Below are 23,860 nucleotides of genomic sequence, written 5' to 3' on the forward strand. Positions count from 1 at the left end.
AGCCGGCATGCCACAGAGAGAAAATACCTGCTCAAGGCAGCAGATTACTGTGGACGCCAGCATATTGGAGCAGGGGAAGGCAAACGGAAAACGTGAATATTCGTCGATCATGGTGAGCAAATATGTGTTCCGAGTTGAAGAGGGCACTGGGCCCTTAAAATCGATGCTAAGTCGTTGCATCGGTTGGGTTGCGTGTATGAGCATACCATCTGAGGGGCGGAAGAACTGAGGTTTTAATTCCGCACAAAGCCGGCATTCTGAGCATATTTTCTTTACATCTCCAGTGGAAAAAGGAAGATTCCGTGATCGTACAAAATGTAGCATGCGCGTAACGCCAGGATGACACAATCCATTGTGGACATCCATGAGAGTCGACGACGACATAGTGGAGCAGAATGCCCGTGTGAGGGTGTCCGGGGCCACATTCTCCTTGCCAGGCCGATAGTGAATGGTATAACCAAAAGAGGCCAGTTCCATCCTCCAAAGTTGTATTTTATTATTCTTAATTTTGGTTCGTTTTCGATTATCGAGCATGAAGGCGACTGATCGTTGGTCCGTGATTAATGTAAAGTGCTGGCGAGCTAGAAAATGGTTCCACTTCCGTACTGCCTCTATGATGGCTGTGGCTTCCTTCTCAACCAGAGGATAATGTAGCTCGGCACCTTGTAAGGTCCTGGACATAAATGCTACAGGACGACCTTCCTGATTCAGTGTAGCCGAGATCGCCACCTCCGAGGCATCACATTCAACCACGAAAGGGAGATTCTCATCGATGGAGTGAAGAGCCGCTTTCTCCAACTGTTTTTTGAGAAGGTTAAAGGCTGCAACAGCTGCTGTTCCCAGTGGAAATGATCTAGCATGCAGCAAGGGTTGGATTTTGTCCGAAAAATGAGGAATCCATTTAGCGTAGTATGCAAACAGACCGAGAGCCCGACGTAAAGAAGCCGGATTCTTAGGTGACGGGAGCTCTTGGAGCGGGCGAAGTCTTTCTGGGTCTGGCTTAATGATACCATTGCCTACGCAGTAGCCAAGGATGTTGATGGTCGGTTGCGACTCAACAGATTTGGATTCATTCAGGGTTAAATTACAGCGATGGAGGGCATCCCGAAATTTTTGGAGGTTGGCGTCGTGTTCCTGTTGATCGTGACCTGCAATGGTAATGTTATCAAGATAGGGAAAAGTATCCCTTAGGTTTTCCTGTTTAACCAGGCCATCCATTGCCCGTTGGAAGACAGCCACTCCATTAGTAACCCCGAATGGGAGGCGACGAAATTGGTACAGCCGTCCATTAGCCTCAAAGGCCGTGTACTGCTTATCTGAGACCTTCAAGGGTACCTGATGATAGGCACTTTTTAAGTCGTAAGTTGAGAACACTTTGTATTCGGCCAGTTTATTAACCATATCATCAATGCGTGGCAATGGGTAGGCGTCCAAGTCGGTATATTGATTGATGGTTTGCGAATAATCAATGCATAGTCGCTGTTTGTGAGGTTTTAGAGGGTTCTTGACAATGACGACTTGAGCCCGCCAGGGCGATGAACATGGCTCGATGATATCCTCTGCTAGAAGTCGAGAGATTTCAGCCTCAATAAAAGATTGGTCTTCCTGATTAAAGCGCCGCGATTTCGTTATTATTGGTTTGCATCGAGGCGGAATACTGGCAAATAATGAGGGTTCATCAAGTGAAGCTGCTGATAATGCACAAAACGGTAATTTAGACGGTATATTAGAAATAGTAAGACCAGGTTTGGATCCGCCGAACTCAATAGTGAGTTTCTTATGCTGTTTCTGGAAATCCAGCCCTAAGAGGAGATCACTACATAAGTCCTTGAGTACCAAAAGTCGGGTGGAGGGATACATGCGACCATTAAGTGTCATATCAACAATACAAAAGCCGGAGATTCTGGTATTCAGTGATGACTGAGCCATCGCAATTGCCTGGTCCGATGGGAAGACATGTAGTTTCAATTTCGCAACAATCTGTTCCTTAATGAAACTATCAGTACTTCCTGAGTCAATTAAGGCATCTAAAGTATGCCCTTTAATTGAAACTTTTGTAGCTGCATGAGACAGGTTGGCCTAGAAATTCGGTAGGCTTAGCACCGCTTTTGAGGCGCTAGAGGGCCTAGCGCCGGAGTTATGGCCAGTTTGGAAATTGAGTGGGTCCCTAAATCGGCGTTAGGCCATTAGCGCTGCGCCAGCACCGATGACGTCATCGGTGTGCGCAGCGTCCCGGTTGCCATGGTAACCCGCCCGAACTCCGAAATTGACTTGCGGCCGCCTCGCCCGTGGCAGCCGCAAGCAACGTTCTGGCAGAGGTGCCTTACTGGACTTTGCGCCGGCGCATTAAAGGCCCCGCGGCGGCCGGCCGCTTTCCCGCCGGCCGCCTGGCCGCAGCTCCCTCCCCGGACTTCTCCCCCCCCCCCCCCGGGACAGATGCAAGCCCGGCACTTGTCCGAGGTGCCGGGCTCATTTTTACAATGATTTTCGCGAGCCGCGGCCGGGCGCAGGCAGCTCCTCCTTAAGGGAAGGAGGAGGCCTGCACTTCCCGAACCTGCCGCACCGCAGCGGGCGCCGCAGCGCCGGAATAGCGCCGCAATTCAGCGCGTAGCGCCAGTTTTCAGGCGCAAACAGCTTTCAGCAGCGCCGGCAGCCGTTTGGGCGCAGAACTAGTGAATTTTTGGTCCGCCCAGCGCGACTTAGCTCCGGCACTAACTTCCGGCGCTAAAGCCGTCGCTGCGCCAAAACCCAATTTCTAGGCCTCGGTGTGCTTCTTCGGGAGAGAGCTCGAGAGGAAGCTTGATAGGTCCTAGCTGGAGCATCCTGATAGGCCCTAATTGGGGCAGTTCAGTAGGCCTTAGCTGGATTGGCCCTCGTAGAGGCCCTTGATAGGCAAACTTTAGCAAAGTGTCCTTTTTTTTTGCAATAACTGCAGATTGCATTGCGAGCAGGGCAGAATTTCCTAGGGTGAAAAGCATCTCCACAAAAGAAGCATTCCCTCCTAGATTGCCAAGAGGCTGCTAAAGTGGGGTCATCCTCCTCTTCTTCATCAGAATTATCAGAATTAGATTCCCCCATGATAGGGTTCACCTGAGACCGCTTGAATTGTCTGGTTGCAGCTACAGCAGCAGATCGAGATCTGGGCAGCTGATAGAGGTCTGCATTTCTCTTTGCCGAATCCAGCGAACAAGCTAGGTCAAAAGCTTTTTGTAGCTCAAGTGTTTTACTTTCTAGTAGACGCTGGCATATAAATGGAGAGGCAATCCCGCAGATGAAAGCATCACGAATCATTTCTTCGCGGTACAGCTCAGCTGAGGCTGCCTGAAAGTTACAATCTATGCTGAGCCTGCGAAGTTCTATAAGGAATTCGTTAATCGATTCCCCTGGCCGTGGTTGGGCTGTGGCAAGTAGATGTCTAGCATAGACCTCATTTGGAGTCTTGGCATACAGGCCTAGAAATTCAGTATAGCCACTTTTGGGGCGGTAAAGTCGGGCAGCCGCTAAAGTTTGCGCCCGCCGGAAAGTGGAGGGCAGTTCGCCGAAATTCAGTAGCTTTGGCCAAGGAGTTTGCTCGAGCGCTAAAACTGGCGATGCACGGCTATCCTTAGGGGCTAAGCCGGCGGTGCAGACTGATACCGCCGAGGCCGGGCGCAGCGCAGGTGCGGTCATGTTTTGATTGACAGCAGACACCCTGGCGCCGGCCAGCTCTTAAAGGGGGAAGGGTCGACTTGGTCTGCTGCCACGCCCTGGATACTGCAGCCCTCCAGCTAGGCCTAAACACTGCTGCTGGAGAGAAATAGCGCCAGGAAGGATGCAGAGGGCCCGTGAGCGAGCGCAGCGCTTCTCTGGCCATGATTTAAAGGTGCTGGTTAGGGCTTTGGAGAAGAGAAGCCATATCTTGTTCCCGGACAGTGGCAAGAAGCCTCCCAACAGGGTGTACAGGAGAGCCTGGAGGGATATCGCCCAGAGGGTCACAGCCACCTGCGATGTCCCCCGGACTGTTGTCCAATGTCGGAAAAAGTTTAACGACCTCACTCGGATTGTCAGGGTGAGTACCCTTTCCAGTGTCCTCCTCATCCTTGCATGTGCACCTCACATTATGGGCAAAGGGACCTCAAAGGCCTAATGGCCAGCCCTCATCCAGCAGCTATGGCACTGGCATGAACATCAATTGCACTTTCTGCACTTTACACACTGGCCAAGCTATTCGACCATGGGAGGCAGTGCACACAACAACAGGGCACCACACTCGCCAAGCTATTCGACCATGGGAGGCAGTGCACACAACAACAGGGCACCACACTGTACTTAGAGGCCGTCCTTTCTCTTGCAGGCCAAGCTGGCCCAGAATCTGAAGAGCCGGACTGTCACCGGGGGAGGCCGTCCCCAGTTCCAGCAGCTCAGTGACCTGGAGGAGCGCGTGGGTCGACTCATGGGTGCCCGGGTGATTGGCCCCGTTGCAATTGGAGATGCCGACCCTGTGCTGGGCCCCAATGGTAAGGACATGACCTTTTGGACCTCTCTCGTTCCCCTTGCGCTTCAGATCTACATCCTTTGCCACTGTCCGACCAATGCGCAGAATGCCACCACTCATGCCTCCCTCGCTGACGCCCTGTCCTCACTCTAAAGCTACTCTTGTGCCTTCCTGCTTTCAGCTGGTGAGGAGGAGGTCCCTGAAGCTGTGAGTGTCAGTCTCTCAGAAGAGGAGGACGAGGAGGAGCAAGAGGAAGGCGGCCCATCGGGGGAACCCTCATCCGCACCAGGGGATGGCAATGGAGGGGACACGTCTTCCCTGGAGGAGAGCCAGGGGGAAGTGTTGCAGGGGGGTGTAGCTCCTGTGCCCAGTGGCGTCCAGCCACGCGGGAAGGGTCGGGCAGCACGGCTGCCTTCTCCCCAGAGGGGGGAAGTGTTGCAGGGGAGTGTAGCTCCTGTGCCCAGTGGCGTCCAGCCACGCGGGAAGGGTCGGGCAGCTCGGCTGCCTTCTCCCCAGAGGGAGGAAGTGTTGCAGGGGAGTGTAGTTGCTGGGCCCAGTGGCGTGCAGCCACGCGGGAAGGGTCGGGCAGCTCGGCTGCCTTCTCCCCAGAGGGAGAGTCCGGCCTCCAGTCCGGAGACGGTCCTCGCCCAGGAGGTGCGCCTCCTTGGTCAAATGTCCGCGGACTCGGATCATCGGCACACCGAGTTCATGGGGGTTGTGGCACGGTTGCCTGAGGCCATTGAGTCCCTGGCTCATAGTGTGTCCGATTTCGGGGCCTCACAGGCCAGGGGTTTCGAACAACTCGCGGCAGCACAGGCCAGGGGTCTCGAACAATTCGGGGCATCACAGGACGCGAGTCGGGCCGAATTCAGGGCAGCACAGGACGCGAGTCGGGACGAATTCAGGGCAGCACAGGCAGCGAGTGGACAGTTGATCAGTGGTGCCGTGCAGTCACTGGCTGGTCTGATGCGGGCACAGACCAGGGCAGTACGGGCACTCACAGCTGCCACACTCGCTGTGTCAGGCAGGCATCGCCAGGGCACCCGCCGCGCTGCAGCAGCATAGCGGTCTGGCCTTCACCAGATTGCTGCGCATGCTGCAGTGCCAGCCCGGCTGAGTGCCAGTGTCTCAGGCGAGCAGCGAGCGCCTGGCATCAGCCAGCTTGCCCCCATTGCTGCAGCCGCCACTGCCACTCCCCCAGCGAAGCTGCGACGAGCTGCTGGAGGGACTGATGCTGCCCAGCCACAGCTGCAGCAGTCAGCAGCCGGCCCCTCGAGGGCCAGAGCTCGTCTAGGCCGACCCCCAAGGGCATCTGCCGTCACGCAATGTGCCCCTCAGGAGCCTTCCCCCAGCCTTGCAGCACCCACAGGGCCCAGGTTGAGGCGGAGCAGCAGGTCGGCCAGGGGCCGGAAAAGCCTGGACAAGGACTCGCCCTCTCGGCACACAAAGTAGAGTGTGTTGGCAAATGTTTTTTTATATGGGGGTGGTTGTGTTGTCTATGGGGGGGGTTCTTTTGGTAAGGCCGAGGATGAAGGCCGTTTGGATGGACAAGTTTTGTTGTTCCTCCCCAGGTTGTGGGAGTGAGATATGTTTTTGACTGTTTTTTGGGGCTGTTGTCTGTTTTTGGGTTTCATGTGGGAAGGGCCCTGAGTTTGTTCAATAAAGCTTTTTCTTTATTCAGCTTGTCCATGTGTGATGTTTCAAGTGGTTGTTGCGTTAACCGGCTGAGGGCTTGCGGAGCGGCTGCATTCATGTGCCTTCATTGCCACAAGCCATTCCCTGACAGGGGGCCTAGAAGTGTCGTTCAATAAGCCGCCGACGGACGGCCCTTGGACCTTGTGGCTCCCTCCTGGGCTGGTACTCCTCCTCCTCCTCCTCCTCCTCATGGTCCTCCTGCTCGTCCTCCTGAGGTGGTGGTCCAACGTGAGGTGGCAGTGCCTGAGTCCTGCGGATAGCCAGGTTGTGCAGCATGCAGCAAACGACGATGAACTGGGAGACTCTATCCGGCGAATACTGCAGAGATCCGCCGGAGCGATCCAGGCAGCGGAACCATTGCTTGAGGACGCCAATCGTTTGCTCTATGATGTTCCTTGTGGCTTGATGGCTTTCGTTGTATGCCTCCTCAGCAGGGGTCATGAGCCATGTACACAAAGGATAGCCTTTGTCCCCAATAAGCCATCCCCTTGGTGGAGGCTGTGCCTGGAACATGTCAGCCACAGTAGTCTGGCGCAGGATAAATGCATCGTGGCTGCTGCCTGGAAAGCGGGCATTGACAGCTAGGATGCGCTGCCTGTGGTCACACAGCAGCTGTACATTGAGGGAATGGTAGCCCTTCCGGTTGCGGTAATCCTCGGCATTGTCGATAGGTGCCCGCAAAGCCACATGCGTGCAGTCAATGGCGCCCTGCACCATGGGGAAGTCGGCGATCCTCGCAAATCCGACTGCACGCTGCTCCTGCCTCTCTAGGGTCATGGGGAAGGAGATGAATTGGTGTCTCCTTGTGAAAAGGGCATCGGTGACCTGCCGGATGCAGCGATGCATGGTGAACTGGGAGATGTTAGCTATGTCCCCAGCAGCGGCTTGGAAGGAGCCACTTGCATAAAAGTTCAGAGCCACCGTGACCTTCACTTCCACCGACAGAGACGTCCTGCACATCAGTTGTGGATGCAGATCTCTGTGAAGCAGCTGGCAGATCTCTGCAACCACCTCCCTTCTGAAGCGCAGCCTCTTAACACACTGCGCGGCAGTCATGGTGAGATAAGACACCCGCTGGCGGTATTCCCTGAGTGGGTAAGGCCTACGTTGCCGACGCCTGATGCCCCCTCTGCGTCTAGGCATGGCTGCCCCTCTCACACAGCGTCTGCGAGCCCTTCACACATAATGCTGGAACTGAGGGTTGGAACCCCATGCAGCCCCCATAATATACTTGCAAACAATGAAATCACAATGAGGCAAATTTCCAAGCTCTGGCCAGAAGCCAAAAATACCTCTCCTATGTTGGGCCAAATCAGTAAGGTCTCTTCCTTGGTCTCTGTCCAGAAATCCGTTGCAGAAAAGTCATTGCAGCAAAATGGCTGGCCTTTATAGTTCAGTGTAAGTGCCCTTTAATTAGTGCTCCCCGAGGCCCGCAGGGCCTCTGCTGCGTTCCACTTCACAGTTCTTAACACCGCCACGCCCACATTGGGCGGGCGCGACTGAAGTTCTGGTTTGGGGCGCACAAAGGGCGTTGCACGACGAAATGACGTCATAAGCTGCGCGCGCAGCTGAGCGCGCGCAAACACTTTGCGCCGGCGCTAAATGTCTACTGAAGTTGGGCGTAGGCGCAGATCGTCCTGCGCCCGGGCACTAAGTGCCTAGCGCTCGAGATCTACCCCTCCTAAGGCGCTAACAGCTGGCGAACGCAACTGAATTTCTCGGCCACAGTTTCTTAAGTACCCGGATCACCTCATCGTAATTATCCCATTCATCAACATATTCGAACACTTTTGGGGTCACATAGTTGATAAGTATCCTCAATCTAGTAGGAGCATCCGCTTCACATTCATCCAGAAAATTCTCAAAAGTACGGTACCAATGCTTCCATACCCTGCCAGCTGCTGGTGTATTCGGGTCCAAGTCCAGACGAATAGGTCTAAGGATTCTCTCCATGATGGGTGGTTCCCTGGATCCTTAACGCCGAGTTTGTCCGAAGGTCTAGTATTTGTGAGTGTAAATATTAAGTTGCTTAAATTGATGTAAGAAAAGGAGTCTTACACATCAAGTAACTTTAAGGTAAGCTTTAAGCAACTTACAAACACACTATATACAAGAGAGGTCTTTACCATGCCTCTGGTAGAAGCCTCTTACAATACTGAACAGTCCAGTATTTATACCAGTCCAACAGGAAGTGACATATGACAGGAAGTGAGGTATGTACACAGTTCATAGTTCATAGTTCACAGTTCACAGGAAGTGATGACATAACTTCCCGGAAGTTATTATTATTATCACAGATATCTTCCCATAAAAATCACAAGGCTTGACTATTCTTGTAAAACTTTACTGAAAGATTCTTATTGTGAAACTGAAATACAACACAGAAATGGAAGCACACATTAGTATACAAGCACATAACTGATATGCATACACAAATTTAGGTACGCCTGAGCAACACAGTACATTTGGCATGTAAATTACCAAACACGTGGAAACACAGCTTACTGTGAATATACATTTAGCAAACTGGAAGGCATTCTCTTTAAATTAGCCCTGTCCATAGTGCATCAAAATACAGCTACAAGTTAACCAGCTAGACAGAGAGCGAGCACTTCACGGCTAGCTGTGTAAGTTTGCTTACAGAGAAAAGTTACAAACTAAACATTTTCTGCAAAATATAGTGTACACTAATCATCTATAACATTCTCAAGTACTTACAGACAAATAATATCCAAGACTCAAGCGTGGCAACAATATAACTTCCCAGACCATGTGTAGCTGTAGGTCTGTGATATACAGTAGTTTACTTTACTGCACTTACTGTGCTTTACTGCACTTTACTGCGCTTTTACTGCAGTTGCTAGGTACCAAATATCCACTAGGTGGCGGCACACAATGGGAATCGACCCAACTTACTCAAACCCCTGAATTAACTGGAAAACTAACATAAATTGCTAAAGAAAGACAGCACAACTGGAGATGGTGAGTGTGTGTTGGGGGTGTGACTGGAGATGGTGAGTGTCATGTATTGTGTGTTCTATTGTGTGTTCTCCTCCCACCTGTGGTGGCGCTGTCACAGGAGATAAATGGTTGGGTGTTCTCTGTTAAGTTTAGCTCTCTTTGTTCAGAACTTTCCAGAACTTCCTTCCCTTCCAATAAAGCACTTCATGTTTGAATATCTGAGTTCTGAGTCCTAAATTGTGTCTAGATAGAAAGGTATCGACACAAGAAGTGGCAACGAGGAGTGGATGAATCTGCGTACGTTACGGGTGCAGTGAGTAAACAGAAAATTTAATTTGAAATGTGAGTGTCTAATATATTAGGAAAGATCGGTGATTTTGATGAAAATGTGGAGCAATGGAGCGCATATACGGAACATTTTGACTATTTTGTATTGGCTAATGCGGTGGTAAATGAAAATGTAGTGCCTACCTTTTTGAGTGTAATCTGGCCGAAGACATTCAATTTACTTCGCAGCCTCGTGCAGCCAGATAAGCCAGGAACTAAAACATATAAGCAACTAGTGGAAATTCTTGGAGCACAATTTTCACCAAAACCTCTGGTTATTGCTGAGAGATTTAGATTTCACAAACGGAATCAAGAGGAGGGGGAATCAGTGACGAGGTTTATTGCTGTTTTAAAAAGGTTGTCGGAACACTGCCAGTTCAAGGAGGTGCTGAATGACACCATTAGAGACAGACTTGTGTGTGGTCTGCAAAATGCAGCCACACAGAAGCGCCTTCTTACTGAGGACAACCTTACTCTTGAAAAGGCCATTGAAGTTAATGTCTCCATGGAGATGGTGGAAAAGGAGGCTCACGAGGCTCACCAGTTGAGTTCAACAGGGAGAGTCCATAAGGTGTCGTCTGAGCCTAAAGGTGCGCGGAACGGCACATGTTACCGTTGTGGGAAAACGGGCCGTCACGCTAATGACTGCTGGTGTACGGAGCTGGAATGCCGAAATTGTGGCAAAAAGGGTCACATTGAACGCGCCTGTAGAGGTAAAAAAAGAACAGACAGAGCTGGGAAGCATGGAAGCAAAATGTCTGTATTTGGACAAGAGAGGAAAAAGAGTGTTCATTCAGTGTAGTATGATGGAACAAGCAAAACAGAGGGGAGCGACACCTCTGAGGAGGAAGAGGTGCACATACTGATGGTTGCAGGTGATTCAAATGGCTACTGGGTGTCACCACTGGTGGAGGGACAATCAGTGCAGATGGAGGTGGACACAGGCGCGGCTGTGTCCCTTGTTTCAGACACTGTCTACAACAAAATGCGAAAGCATCTTACCCTTCAGCCAACAAACATTGTGCTAAAGACGTATACCGGCGAACCTGTGGCCATGAGAGGCGTCATTGAGGTGACAGTAAAATAAACGGACAGACTGCAAAACTGCCACTATATGTGGTAAAGGGAAATTACCCATTGCTACTGGGACGTGCGTGGCTAGAGAAAATCACGCTGGACTGGCCTGCAGTCCGCATGATGTCAAAAGTGGAGTCAGGTCTGGCTGCAATGTTAAACAAACATGCAGAACTCTTCAATGGGGAACGTGGGAGCATGAAAAAGATCAGCGTGAGACTGGACATTAAACCTGACAGCAAGCCGAAGTTTCACAAAGTCCAACCTGTACCCTATGCAATTAGGCCAAAAGTTGAGGCCATCTTGGAAGCCTTAGTCGAGAATGGAGTCCTGGAGCCTGTGAGCATGAGCAAATGGGCCACACCCATTGTTCCTGTCCTGAAAAAGGATGGATCTGTTCGAATCTGTGGGGATTTTAAAGTGACTATTAACCCGGTGCTGTCTGCGGAACAGTACCCTCTTCCCCTCATTGAGGATCTTTTTACGGGTCTGGCCGGAGGGCAAAAGTTCAGCAAAATAGACTTATGCCAGGCTTATCTACAAATGCATGTCGATGACAAATCAAAGGAGCTGCTGACAATTGTGACACACAAGGGGCTATACAGGTACTGCCGCATTCCGTTTGGAATTACGTCGGCCCCTGCTCTATTCCAAAGGGCAATGGATCAGATTTTGAGTGGACTGCCAGGAGTCCAGTGCTACCTGGACGACATCCTTGTCACTGGGACAAAAGAGGAGGATCATCTTCTGAACTTGGATGCGACACTACAACGACTGAAAGAGTATGGACTCAGAGTTCGTAAAGACAAATGTGAATTCTTTCAGTTTTCAGTTGAGTACCTGGGGCATGTGATTGACGCTACTGGCCTGCATAAGGCGCCATCAAAGGTCAAGGCGATCATGGAGGCCCCAGCACCCCAGAATGTGAGCCAGTTACGTTCATTTCTGGGGCTACTTAACTACTATGGGAAGTTTATTCCAGACTTAGCAACATTGCTGAAGCCGTTACATCAGTTGCTATGTCAAGGCAAAACATGGAAATGGACTGAACTGTGCAATGAAGCTTTCGCCCAAGCAAAGAAAGCATTGCTGAAATCGGAGGTCCTGACACACTTCGACCCAAAGCTGACCGTGCAGCTAGCATGTGATGCATCACCATATGGTGTGGGAGCAGTCATATCCCACATCATGCCTTCGGGTGTAGAGAAACCTATCGCCTTCGCATCACGCACCTTGAACAAGGCCGAGAGTAACTATGCGCAGATCGAGCGCGAGGCCTTGGGAATCGTTTTTGGAATTAGAAAATTTCATCAGAACCTGTTTGGGAGAAGGTTCACACTCCTGACGGACCACCGTCCATTGACTTCAATCTTCGGGCCACACACCAGAATTCCGTCTCTTGCTGCAAGCAGGATGCAAAGGTGGGCTTTACTGTTGTCAGGACACACATACGACATCAAATATCGCAAATCAGACTTGCACGGCAACGCAGACGGTCTCTCGAGGCTACCCTTGCCTGTTACTCCCCCAGAGCCTCGTCAGATAGACATCTTCTACTTTAGACAAGTGGAGGGAGCACCTGTCACTGCAGTTCAGGTGCGAAGGTACACCCGCAATGATCCAGTCCTGTCTGAGGTAATGGACAATGTCATTCGAGGGAGAGCGATAGGAGATTCTCCTAGTTTGAAACCTTATGTTTCAAAAAGAAATGAGCTCTCCGTCCAGGCAGGTTGTCTTCTTTGGGGATGCCGTGTCATCATTCCGCCACCTCTGAGGGAACCTATACTGCAACAACTTCATACAGGCCACAGTGGGATGGTTCGGATGAAGGAAATGGCAAGAAGCTACTTCTGGTGGCCAGGTCTCGATGGGAATATTGAGGAGAAAGCCAAAACATGTTCCCCATGTCAAAGGGTCCGGAATGTTCCACAGCTGGCAACCCTACACCCCTGGGATTGGCCTGCAGAAGTGTGGCAGCGAGTACATGTGGACTTCGCCGGTCCTTTCGAAGAGAAGATGTTAATGGTGGTTGTGGACGCTCGTAGCAAGTGGCCGGAGGTCGCTGTGATGAGGTCTACCACGGCAGAGAAAACAATTGAGAATCTTGGTGAGATGTTCAGCCGTTATGGCTCACCGGAACAACTCGTAAGTGACAACAGTCCACAATTTGTATCACAGGAGTGTTGGTGTGACTGGAGATGGTGAGCGAGTGTTGGTGTGACTGGAGATGGTGAGTGTGTGTTGGGGGTGTGACTGGAGATGGTGAGTGTGTGTTGGGGGTGTGAGTGGAGATGGTGAGCGTGTGTTGGGGGTGTGACTGGAGATGGTGAGCGTGTGTTGGGGTTGTGACTGGAGATGGTGAGCGTGTGTTGGGGGTGTGACTGGAGATGGTGAGCGTGTGTTGGGGGTGTGACTGGAGATGGTGAGTGTGTGTTGGGGGTGTGACTGGAGATGGTGAGTGTGTGTTGGGGGTGTGACTGGAGATGGTGAGTGTGTTTTGGTGTGACTGGAGATGGTGAGTGTGTGTTGGGGGTGTGACTGGAGATGGTGAGTGTGTGTTGGTGTGACTGGAGATGGTGAGCGTGTGTTGGGGGTGTGACTGGAGATGGTGAGCGTGTGCTGGTGAGACGAGATGGTGAGCGAGTGTTGGGGGTGTGACTGGAGATGCTGAGTGTGTGTTGGGGGTGTGACTGGAGATGGTGAGTTTGTGTTGGGGGTGTGACTGGAGATGGTGAGTGTGTGCTGGTGAGACGAGATGGTGAGTGTGTGTTGGGGGTGTGACTGGAGATGGTGAGCGTGTGTTGGGGGTGTGACTGGAGATGGTGAGCGTGTGTTGGGGGTGTGACTGGAGAGGGTGAGCGTGTGTTGGGGTGTGACTGGAGATGGTGAGCGTGTGTTGGGGGTGTGACTGGAGATGGTGAGTGTGTGTTGGGGGTGTGACTGGAGATGGTGAGTGTGTGTTGGGGGTGTGACTGGAGATGGTGAGTGTGTTTTGGTGTGACTGGAGATGGAGAGTGTGTGTTGGTGTGACTGGAGATGGTGAGTGTGTGGTTGTGTGACTGGAGATGGTAAGCGTGTGTTGGTGTGACTGGAGATGGTGAGCGTGTGTTGGGGGTGTGACGAGATGGTGAGTGTGTGTTGGGGGTGTGACTGGAGATGGTGAGTGTGTGTTGGGGGTGTGACGAGATGGTGAGTGTGTGTTGGGTGTGTGACTGGAGATGGTGAGTGTGTGTTGGGGGTGTGACTGGAGATGGTGAGTGTGTGTTGGGGGTGTGACTGGAGATGGTGAGTGTGTGTTGGGTGTGTGACTGGAGATGGTGAGTGTGTGTTGGGTGTGTGACTGGAGATGGTGAGTGTGTGTTGGGGGTGTGACTGGAGATGGTGAGTGTGTGTTGGGGGTGTGACTGGAGATGGTGAGTGTGTGTTGGGGGTGTGACTGGAGATGGTGAGTGTGTGTTGGGGGTGTGACTGGAGATGGTGAGCGTGTGTTGGGGGTGTGAGTGGAGATGGTGAGCGTGTGTTGGGGGTGTGACTGGAGATGGTGAGCGTGTGTTGGGGGTGTGACTGGAGATGGTGAGTGTGTGTTGGGGGTGTGACTGGAGATGGTGAGCGTGTGTTGGGGGTGTGACTGGAGATGGGGAGCGTGTGTTGGGGGTGTGACTGGAGATGGTGAGTGTGTGTTGGGGGTGTGACTGGAGATGGGGAGCGTGTGTTGGGGGTGTGACTGGAGATGGTGAGTGTGTGTTGGGGGTGTGACTGGAGATGGTGAGCGTGTGTTGGGGGTGTGACTGGAGATGGTGAGTGTGTTTTGGGGGTGTGACTGGAGATGGTGAGTGTGTGTTGGGGGTGTGACTGGAGATGGTGAGCGTGTGTTGGGGTGTGACTGGAGATGGTGAGCGTGTGTTGGGGGTGTGACTGGAGATGGTGAGTGTGTGTTGGGGGTGTGACGAGATGGTGAGCGTGTGTTGGGGGTGTGACTGGAGATGGTGAGTGTGTGTTGGGGGTGTGACTGGAGATGGTGAGTGTGTTGGGTGTGTGACTGGAGATGGTGAGTGTCTGTTGGGGGTGTGACTGGAGATGGTGAGTGTGTGTTGGGGGTGTGACTGGAGATGGTGAGTGTGTGTTGGGGGTGTGACTGGAGATGGTGAGCGTGTGTTGGGGGTGTGACTGGAGATGGTGAGTGTGTGTTGGGGGTGTGACTGGAGATGGTGAGTGTGTGTTGGGGGTGTGACTGGAGATGGTGAGCGTGTGTTGGGGGTGTGACTGGAGATGGTAAGCGTGTGTTGGGGGTGTGACTAGAGATGGTGAGTGTGTTTTGGGGGTGTGACTGGAGAAGGTGAGCTTGTGTTGGGGGTGTGACTGGAGATGGGGAGCGTGTGTTGGGGGTGTGACTGGAGATGGTGAGTGTGTTTTGGGGGTGTGACTGGAGATGGTGAGCGTGTGTTGGGGGTGTGACTGGAGATGGTGAGTGTGTTTTGGGGGTGTGACTGGAGAAGGTGAGCGTGTGTTGGGGGTGTGACTAGAGATGGGGAGTGTGTGTTGGGGGTGTGACTGGAGATGGTGAGTGTGTTTTGGGGGTGTGACTGGAGAAGGTGAGCGTGTGTTGTGGGTGTGACTGGAGATGGGGAGCGTGTGTTGGGGGTGTGACTGGAGATGGTGAGCGTGTGTTGGGGGTGTGACTGGAGATGGTGAGTGTGTGTTGGGGGTGTGACTGGAGATGGTGAGTGTGTGTTGGGGGTGTGACTGGAGATGGTGAGCGTGTGTTGGGGTTTGAGCAGGAGGAGTGACGTTGGGCCCAGAAGGTGACGGTGGATTGTGCTGCTCGAGCTGAGGGGGAACAGCATTACGTGGGAGGAAGTGAGACATTCAGAGACTATTTTTGCTCGCAGTGCAGCAGTTTATAAAATCCTGGAGTATTTATTATAGAAAATGGGTTATAAATATTCCCGTTACTAGTCTGTGTATCAGTCACAGCCCAGAGTAACACCTTGTGTCGTGAAACAGGCCGTGGGAGGGTCACCAAACCCAGAGTGTGACCGTGTTTAAAGGGGCAAATTTTATACTAGAAATCAGAATAATTTTGCTTTTCCAGTGTGAGCTGTGGCTGAGATTGAGGGGAAATGATGGAGCGAGGAGAAGAGATTTTGATTCTGCTGTTCCTCCCCATCTCTCCTGAAGGAGCTGCCACAATCCCAGTCCAGAGTCTCGAGTCCAGAATCCAGACTGACACTCCCGGTGCAGTCCTGAGGGAGCGCTGCACTGTCGGAGGGGCAGTACTGAGGGAGCGCTGCACTGTCGGAGGGGCAGTACTGAGGGAGGGCCGCACTGTCGGAGGGGCAGTACTGAGGGAGCGCTGCACTGTCGGAGGGGCAGTACCGAGGGAGTGCTGCACTGTCGGAGGGGCAGTACCGAGGGAGTGCTGCACTGTCGGAGGGGCAGTACTGAGGGAGTACTGCACTGTCGGAGGGACAGTACTGAGGGAGTGCTGCACTGTCGGAGGGACAGTACTGAAGGAGTGCTGCACTGTCGGAGGGGCAGTACTGAGGGAGTGCTGCACTGTCAGAGGGGCAGTACTGAGGGAATGCTGCATTGTCGGAGGGGCAGTACTGAGGGAGCGCTGCACTGTCGGAGGGGCAGTACTGAGGGAGTGCTGCACTGTCGGAGGGGCAGTACTGAGGGAGTGCTGCACTCTTGGAGGGGCAGTACTAAGGGAGCTCCGCACTGTCGGAGGTGCTGTCCTTTGGATGAGACGTTAAGCTGAAACCCCATCTATCCTCTCAGGTGGATGTAAAAGATCCCACGGCAATATTCGAAGAGGAGCAGGGGAGTTCTCCCCGGAGTCCTGACCAATATTTATCCCTCAACCAACATCATTAAATAAAGGTTAATTGGCCACTTATGTCATTTGGTATCTTCACGAGAGTCATTGAGCCGCCTCCTATTGGCTGCTGTGGTTCACAACTTGTGATTATTTCTGTAACGCTGCAGCTAATGGGAGGCAGAGTCTGAGGGTGGGGTCAAAGGCCGAAGGTCAATGGTCAAAAGTCAGGAGCATCACCTGTTCCAAAATTCATTGATTTTATTTCTCTCCTAACAGGGAACTGATGCCAGAAGGAAGAGATGATCGATGGGAAACAGACTCTGGACAGGGGACAGTCATCACATTGGGTCCCAGTACTGACTGATCAGCCAATCAGAACATCTGTCTGACAGCGAACAGCTGGGGGAAAACAGCTGGAATCCCAACACCCGGCACATCTGCACCAACACTGGGAAAACAGCTGGAATCCCAACACCCGGCACATCTACACCAACACTGGGAAAACAGCTGGAATCCCAACACCCAGCACATCTGCACCAACACTGAGAAAACAGCTGGAATCTCAACACCTGGAACATCTGCACCAAAGCTGAGGGAAAAACAGTTGGAACCCCAACACTTGGAACATCTGCGCACGTTGCTCCATGTTGCTGGAAGAACATCTGGAATCCTACCACCAGGAACAGGGATAAATAGCTGGAATCCTAACACCTGGCCCATCTGCAAGCACCGAGATCACCGCTCTCTGTCCGGGGTCCAGTTAGAGCAGAGACCCCCTGAATCACCCCCAGACGGTCCGAGATCACCGCTCTCTGTGCGGGGTCCAGTCGGAGCGATGCGTCTGTCCGGTTTGTTGCTCCTTCAGGCCCTTTGGGCGGCCCTGTCTCTCGCCACTCAGCACTTCCCGTCCTGGGGTCACTACGACCTGTGTAAGGCTCAGGTTCACTGGGACCAGGGGCTGAGTTGGGATTACATGGCCTGCCAGCCCGAGGCCGCCCTGCTCACCAGGTTCCTGAAGGTCAGGTTGGATCCCTCCGACAGTACGTGTGGAGAGACCCCCGAGATGTACTGCACGCTGGTGAGTAGAAGCCTTTCTGAGCCAGCCCCTGTTGTGTGTCGCGCTGTGAATGGACGCTCACTGAACGGCCTTTATCAAAGGGAATTCCATCCAAACTCCTACATTTGCTTCATTAACAGAGGCATCGAGTCCAAAAGCAAGCGAGTTATGGTGAACCTTTATAAATCAGTGGGGAGGCCCCAGCTGGAGTATTGTGGCCAATTCTGGGCACCACACTTTAGGAAGGATGTCAAGGCCTTGGAGAGGGTGCAGAGGAGATTTACTAGAATGGTGCCGGGGATGAGGGACTTCAGTTATGTGGAGAGACTGGGATTGTTCTCCTTAGAACAGAGAAGGTTAAGAGGAGATTTAATAGAGATGTTCAAAACCATGAAATGTTTTGATCGAGTAAATAAGCAGAAATTGTTTCCAGTGGCAGGAGGGTCGGTAACCAGAGGACACAGATTGAAGGGAATTGGCAAAAGAGCCAGAGGGGAGATGAGGAGAATGTTTTTACAGCGAGTTGTTGTGATCTGGAATGCGCTGCCTGAAAGGGCGGTGGAAGCAGATTCAATAATAACTTTCAAAAGGGACTTGGAGAAATACTAGAAAAGGAAAGATTTGCAGGGCTCTGGGGAAAGAGCAGGGAGTGGGACTAATTGGAGAGCTCTTTCAAAGAGCCGGCACAGGCACGATGGGCCGAATGGCGATCTTCTGTCCTGTCTGATTCTATGACTCTATTCAGTGTGGTTTTTGAATATATCCTTCAAACAATCTTTAAATATCGAGGCCCTAAACGGAGCAACGTTTGGAGTCCGGCGATTCTCCCTTGTGGATTATTATCTTGGTGGAGTTTTTTTATTCATTCTCGGTGTGTGGGAATTGTCGGCAAGACCTGCATCTACTGCCCATCCCTAGTTGCCCCTTGAGAAAGTGGTGCTGGGCGTTCTTCTTGAACCGAAGGAGATATTACGACAGGTAACCAAAATCTTGATCATAGAGGTCGGTTTTAAGGAAGGACTATAAGGAGGAGAGAGAGGTAGAGAGGCGGAGTGGTTTAGGGAGAGAATTCCAGAGCTTAGGGCCCAGGCAGCTGAAGGCACGGCCGCCAATGGTGGGGCGAAGGAATTGGGGGATGGACAGAGGTCAGAGTTGGAGGAGCGCAGAGATCTTGGAGGGTTATAGGGCTGAAGGAGGTTACAGAGATAGAGAGGGGTAATTTTACTGGACTGGGAGCCAATGTAGTTCAGCGAGCACAGGAGTGATTGGTGGACAGGACTTGGTGTGAGTTAGGATATGGGCAGCAGAGTTTGGGATGAGCTACCGGAGGGTGCAAGGTGGGTGGCTGGCCGGGAGAGCGTTGGAATAATCGAGTATAGAAGTGAGAAAGGTGAGGGTTTCAGCAGCAGTTGAGCTGAGCCGGCTGGAGACGGGCGATGTTACGGAGGTGGAAGTAGGCGGTCTTGGTGATGGTGAGGACATGGAGACGGAATAACAATCTGATAAGTTGCATTTAGTGAGACTGTGAGGATATGTAACCCTGCTGGACTGAACAGCAAAGGTCAGGACACGTAAAACACAAAACTTGCTGCTTCACAGCATCTCGGCATAAGGGGTGGCAGTGATTGTAAAATTAGACACAGTAATAGATGTGAGGAGGAAGGTTGAATGTTTATAAACACCCCCTGGAGCCCCTGATCCTGTGTCTAAACCCTGTGCAATATCTCCAGTGGGGAATATGTCCCATTGTGCGTCTGAACCCTGTCCAATATCTCCAGTGGGGAATATGTCCCATTGTGTCTGAACCCTGTCCAATATCTCCAGTGGGGAATATGTCCAATTGTGTCTGAACCCTGTCCAATATCTCCAGTGGGGAATATGTCCAATTGTGTCTGAACCCTGTCCAATATCTCCAGTGGGGAATATGTCCAATTGTGTCTCTGAACCCTGTCCAGTATCTCCAGTGGGGAATATGTCCAATTGTGTTTCTGAACCCTGTCCAATATCTCCAGTGGGGAATATGTCCAATTGTGTCTGAACCCTGTCCAATATCTCCAGTGGGGAATATGTCCAATTGTGTCTCTGAACCCTGTCCAGTATATCCAGTGGGGAATATGTCCAATTGTGTTTCTGAACTCTGTCCAATATCTCCAGTGGGGAATATGTCCAATTGTGTCTCTGAACCCTGTCCAATGTCTCCAGTGGGGAATATGTCCAATTGTGTCTCTGAACCCTGTCCAATATCTCCAGTGGGGAATATGTCCAATTGTGTGTCTGAACCCTGTCCAATATCTCCAGTGGGGAATATGTCCAATTGTGTCTCTGAACCCTGTCCAATATCTCCAGTGGGGAATATGTCCAATTGTGTTTCTGAACCCTGTCCAATATCTCCAGTGGGGAATATGTCCAATTGTGTCTCTGAACCCTGTCCAATATCTCCAGTGGGGAATATGTCCAATTGTGTCTGAACCCTGTCCCATATCTCCAGTGGGGAATATGTCCAATTGTGTCTGAACCCTGTCCAATATCTCCAGTGGGGAATATGTCCAATTGTGTCTCTGAACCCTGTCCAATATCTCCAGTGGGGAATATGTCCAATTGTGTCTGAACCCTGTCCAATATCTCCAGTGGGGAATATGTCCAATTGTGTCTCTGAACCCTGTCCAATATCTCCAGTGGGGAATATGTCCAATTGTGTCTGAACCCTGTCCAATATCTCCAGTGGGGAATATGTCCAATTGTGTCTGAACCCTGTCCAATATCTCCAGTGGGGAATATGTCCCATTGTGTGTCTGAACCCTGTCCAATATCTCCAGTGGGGAATATGTCCAATTGTGTCTGAACCCTGTCCAATATCTCCAGTGGGGAATATGTCCAATTGTGTCTCTGAACCCTGTCCAATATCTCCAGTGGGGAATATGTCCAATTGTGTCTGAACCCTGTCCAATATCTCCAGTGGGGAATATGTCCAATTGTGTCTCTGAACCCTGTCCAATATCTCCAGTGGGGAATATGTCCAATTGTGTCTGAACCCTGTCCAATATCTCCAGTGGGGAATATGTCCAATTGTGTCTGAACCCTGTCCAATATCTCCAGTGGGGAATATGTCCCATTGTGTGTCTGAACCCTGTCCAATATCTCCAGTGGGGAATATGTCCAATTGTGTCACTGAACCCTGTCCAATATCTCCAGTGGGGAATATGTCCAAATGTGTCTCTGAACCCGTCCAATATCTCCAGTGGGGAATATGTCCAATTGTGTCTCTGAACCCTGTCCAATATCTCCAGTGGGGAATATGTCCAATTGTGTCTCTGAACCCTGTCCAATATCTCCAGTGGGGAATATGTCCAATTGTGTCTCTGAAACCTGTCCAATATCTCCAGTGGGGAATATGTCCAATTGTGTCTGAACCCTGTCCAAGATCTCCAGTGGGGAATATGTCCCATTGTGTGTCTGAACCCTGTCCAATATCGCCAGTGGGGAATATGTCCAATTGTGTCACTGAACCCTGTCCAATATCTCCAGTGGGGAATATGTCCAAATGTGTCTCTGAAGCCGTCCAATATCTCCAGTGGGGAATATGTCCAATTGTGTCTCTGAACCCGTCCAATATCTCCAGTGGGGAATATGTCCAATTGTGTCTCTGAACCCTGTCCAATATCTCCAGTGGGGAATATGTCCAATTGTGTCTGAACCCTGTCCAATATCTCCAGTGGGCAATATGTCCAATTCTGTCTGAACCCTGTCCAATATCTCCAGTGGGGAATATGTCCAATTGTGTCTCTGAACCCGTCCAATATCTCCAGTGGGGAATATGTCCAATTGTGTCTCTGAACCCTGTCCAATATCTCCAGTGGGGAATATGTCCAATTGTGTCTGAACCCTGTCCAATATCTCCAGTGGGGAATATGTGCAATTGTGTCTCTGAACCCTGTCCAATATCTCCGGTGGGGAATATGCCCAATTGTGTCTGAACCCTGTCCAATATCTCCAGTGGGGAATATGTCCAATTGTGTCTGAACCCTGTCCAATATCTCCAGTGGGGAATATGTCCCATTGTGTGTCTGAACCCTGTCCAATATCTCCAGTGGGGAATATGTCCCATTGTGTGTCTGAACCCTGTCCGATGTCTCCATTGGGGAATATGTCCAATTGTGTCTGAACCCTGTCCAATATCTCCAGTGGGGAATATGTCCAATTGTGTCTCTGAACCCTGTCCAATATCTCCATTGGGGAATATGTCCAATTGTGTCTGAACCCTGTCCAATATCTCCAGTGGGGAATATGTCCAATTGTGTCTGAACCCTGTCCAATATCTCCAGTGGGGAATATGTCCCATTGTGTGTCTGAACCCTGTCCAATATCTCCAGTGGGAAATATGTCCAATTGTGTCTGAACCCTGTCCAATATCTCCAGTGGGGAATATGTCCAATTGTGTCACTGAACCCTGTCCAATATCTCCAGTGGGGAATATGTCCAATTGTGTCTCTGAACCCGTCCAATATCTCCAGTGGGGAATATGTCCAATTGTGTCTCTGAACCCTGTCCAATATCTCCAGTGGGGAATATGTCCAATTGTGTCTCTGAATCCTGTCCAATATCTCCAGTGGGGAATATGTCCAATTGTGTCTCTGAACCCGTCCAATATCTCCAGTGGGGAATATGTCCAATTGTGTCTCTGAATCCTGTCCAATATCTCCAGTGGGGAATATGTCCAATTGTGTCTCTGAACCCTGTCCAATATCTCCAGTGGGGAATATGTCCAATTGTGTCACTGAACCCTGTCCAATATCTCCAGTGGGGAATATGTCCAATTGTGTCTCTGAACCCGTCCAATATCTCCAGTGGGGAATATGTCCAATTGTGTCTCTGAACCCTGTCCAATATCTCCAGTGGGGAATATGTCCAATTGTGTCTCTGAACCCTGTCCAATATCTCCAGTGGGGAATATGTCCAATTGTGTCTCTGAACCCTGTCCAATATCTCCAGTGGGGAATATGTCCAATTGTGTCTCTGAATCCTGTCCAATATCTCCAGTGGGGAATATGTCCAATTGTGTCTCTGAACCCTGTCCAATATCTCCAGTGGGGAATATGTCCAATTGTGTCTGAACCCTGTCCAATATCTCCAGTGGGGAATATGTCCAATTGTGTCTCTGAACCCTGTCCAATATCTCCAGTGGGGAATATGTCCAATTGTGTCTCTGAATCCTGTCCAATATCTCCAGTGGGGAATATGTCCAATTGTGTCTCTGAACCCTGTCCAATATCTCCAGTGGGGAATATGTCCAATTGTGTCACTGAACCCTGTCCAATATCTCCAGTGGGGAATATGTCCAATTGTGTCTCTGAACCCGTCCAATATCTCCAGTGGGGAATATGTCCAATTGTGTCTCTGAACCCTGTCCAATATCTCCAGTGGGGAATATGTCCAATTGTGTCTCTGAATCCTGTCCAATATCTCCAGTGGGGAATATGTCCAATTGTGTCACTGAACCCTGTCCAATATCTCCAGTGGGGAATATGTCCAATTGTGTCTCTGAACCCGTCCAATATCTCCAGTGGGGAATATGTCCAATTGTGTCTCTGAACCCTGTCCAATATCTCCAGTGGGGAATATGTCCAATTGTGTCTCTGAACCCTGTCCAATATCTCCAGTGGGGAATATGTCCAATTGTGTCTGAACCCTGTCCAATATCTCCAGTGGGGAATATGTCCAATTGTGTCTGAACCCTGTCCAATATCTCCAGTGGGGAATATGTCCCATTGTGTGTCTGAACCCTGTCCAATATCTCCAGTGGGGAATATGTCCAAATTGTCTCTGAACCCATCCAATATCTCCAGTGGGTAATATGTCCAATTGTGTCTCTGAACCCTGTCCAATATCTCCAGTGGGGAATATGTCCAATTGTGTCTGAACTCTGTCCAATATCTCCAGTGGGGAATATGTCCCATTGTGTGTCTGAACCCTGTCCAATATCTCCAGTGGGGAATATGTCCAATTGTGTCACTGAACCCTGTCCAATATCTCCAGTGGGGAATATGTCCAATTGTGTCTCTGAACCCGTCCAATATCTCCAGTGGGGAATATGTCCAATTGTGTCTCTGAACCCTGTCCAATATCTCCAGTGGGGAATATGTCCAATTGTGTCTCTGAACCCGTCCAATATCTCCAGTGGGGAATATGTCCAATTGTGTCTCTGAACCCTGTCCAATATCTCCAGTGGGGAATATGTCCAATTGTGTCTGAACCCTGTCCAATATCTCCAGTAGAGAGTATGTCCAATTGTGTCTCTGAACCCGTCCAATATCTCCAGTGGGGAATATGTCCAATTGTGTCTCTGAACCCTGTCCAATATCTCCAGTGGGGAATATGTCCAATTGTGTCTGAATCCTGTCCAATATCTCCAGTGGGGAATATGTCCAATTGTGTCTGAACCCTGTCCAATATC

The 23,860-nt window shown here is 50.9% G+C and overlaps 1 protein-coding gene across 2 annotated transcripts in view; it reads left to right on the plus strand.

Annotated features, from left to right (window-relative positions):
• The first annotated feature begins 16,640 nt into the window (after positions 1-16,640).
• Positions 16,641-23,860, plus strand: part of LOC147122432 (netrin-G1-like) — a 76,414-nt gene continuing 69,194 nt past the window's right edge. For both annotated transcript variants that reach the window (XM_085983590.1, XM_085983589.1), the window contains exon 1: positions 16,641-17,430. In XM_085983590.1, the coding sequence (XP_085839716.1) occupies positions 17,188-17,430 (243 nt within the window). In that variant the 5' untranslated portion in view covers positions 16,641-17,187. The remainder of the gene's footprint in view (positions 17,431-23,860) is intronic.

The sequence above is a fragment of the Somniosus microcephalus genome, chromosome 3, assembly GCF_052327205.1.
Source record: "Somniosus microcephalus isolate GS21.2 chromosome 3, FLI_Smic_1.0, whole genome shotgun sequence".
NCBI lineage: Eukaryota > Metazoa > Chordata > Chondrichthyes > Squaliformes > Somniosidae > Somniosus > Somniosus microcephalus.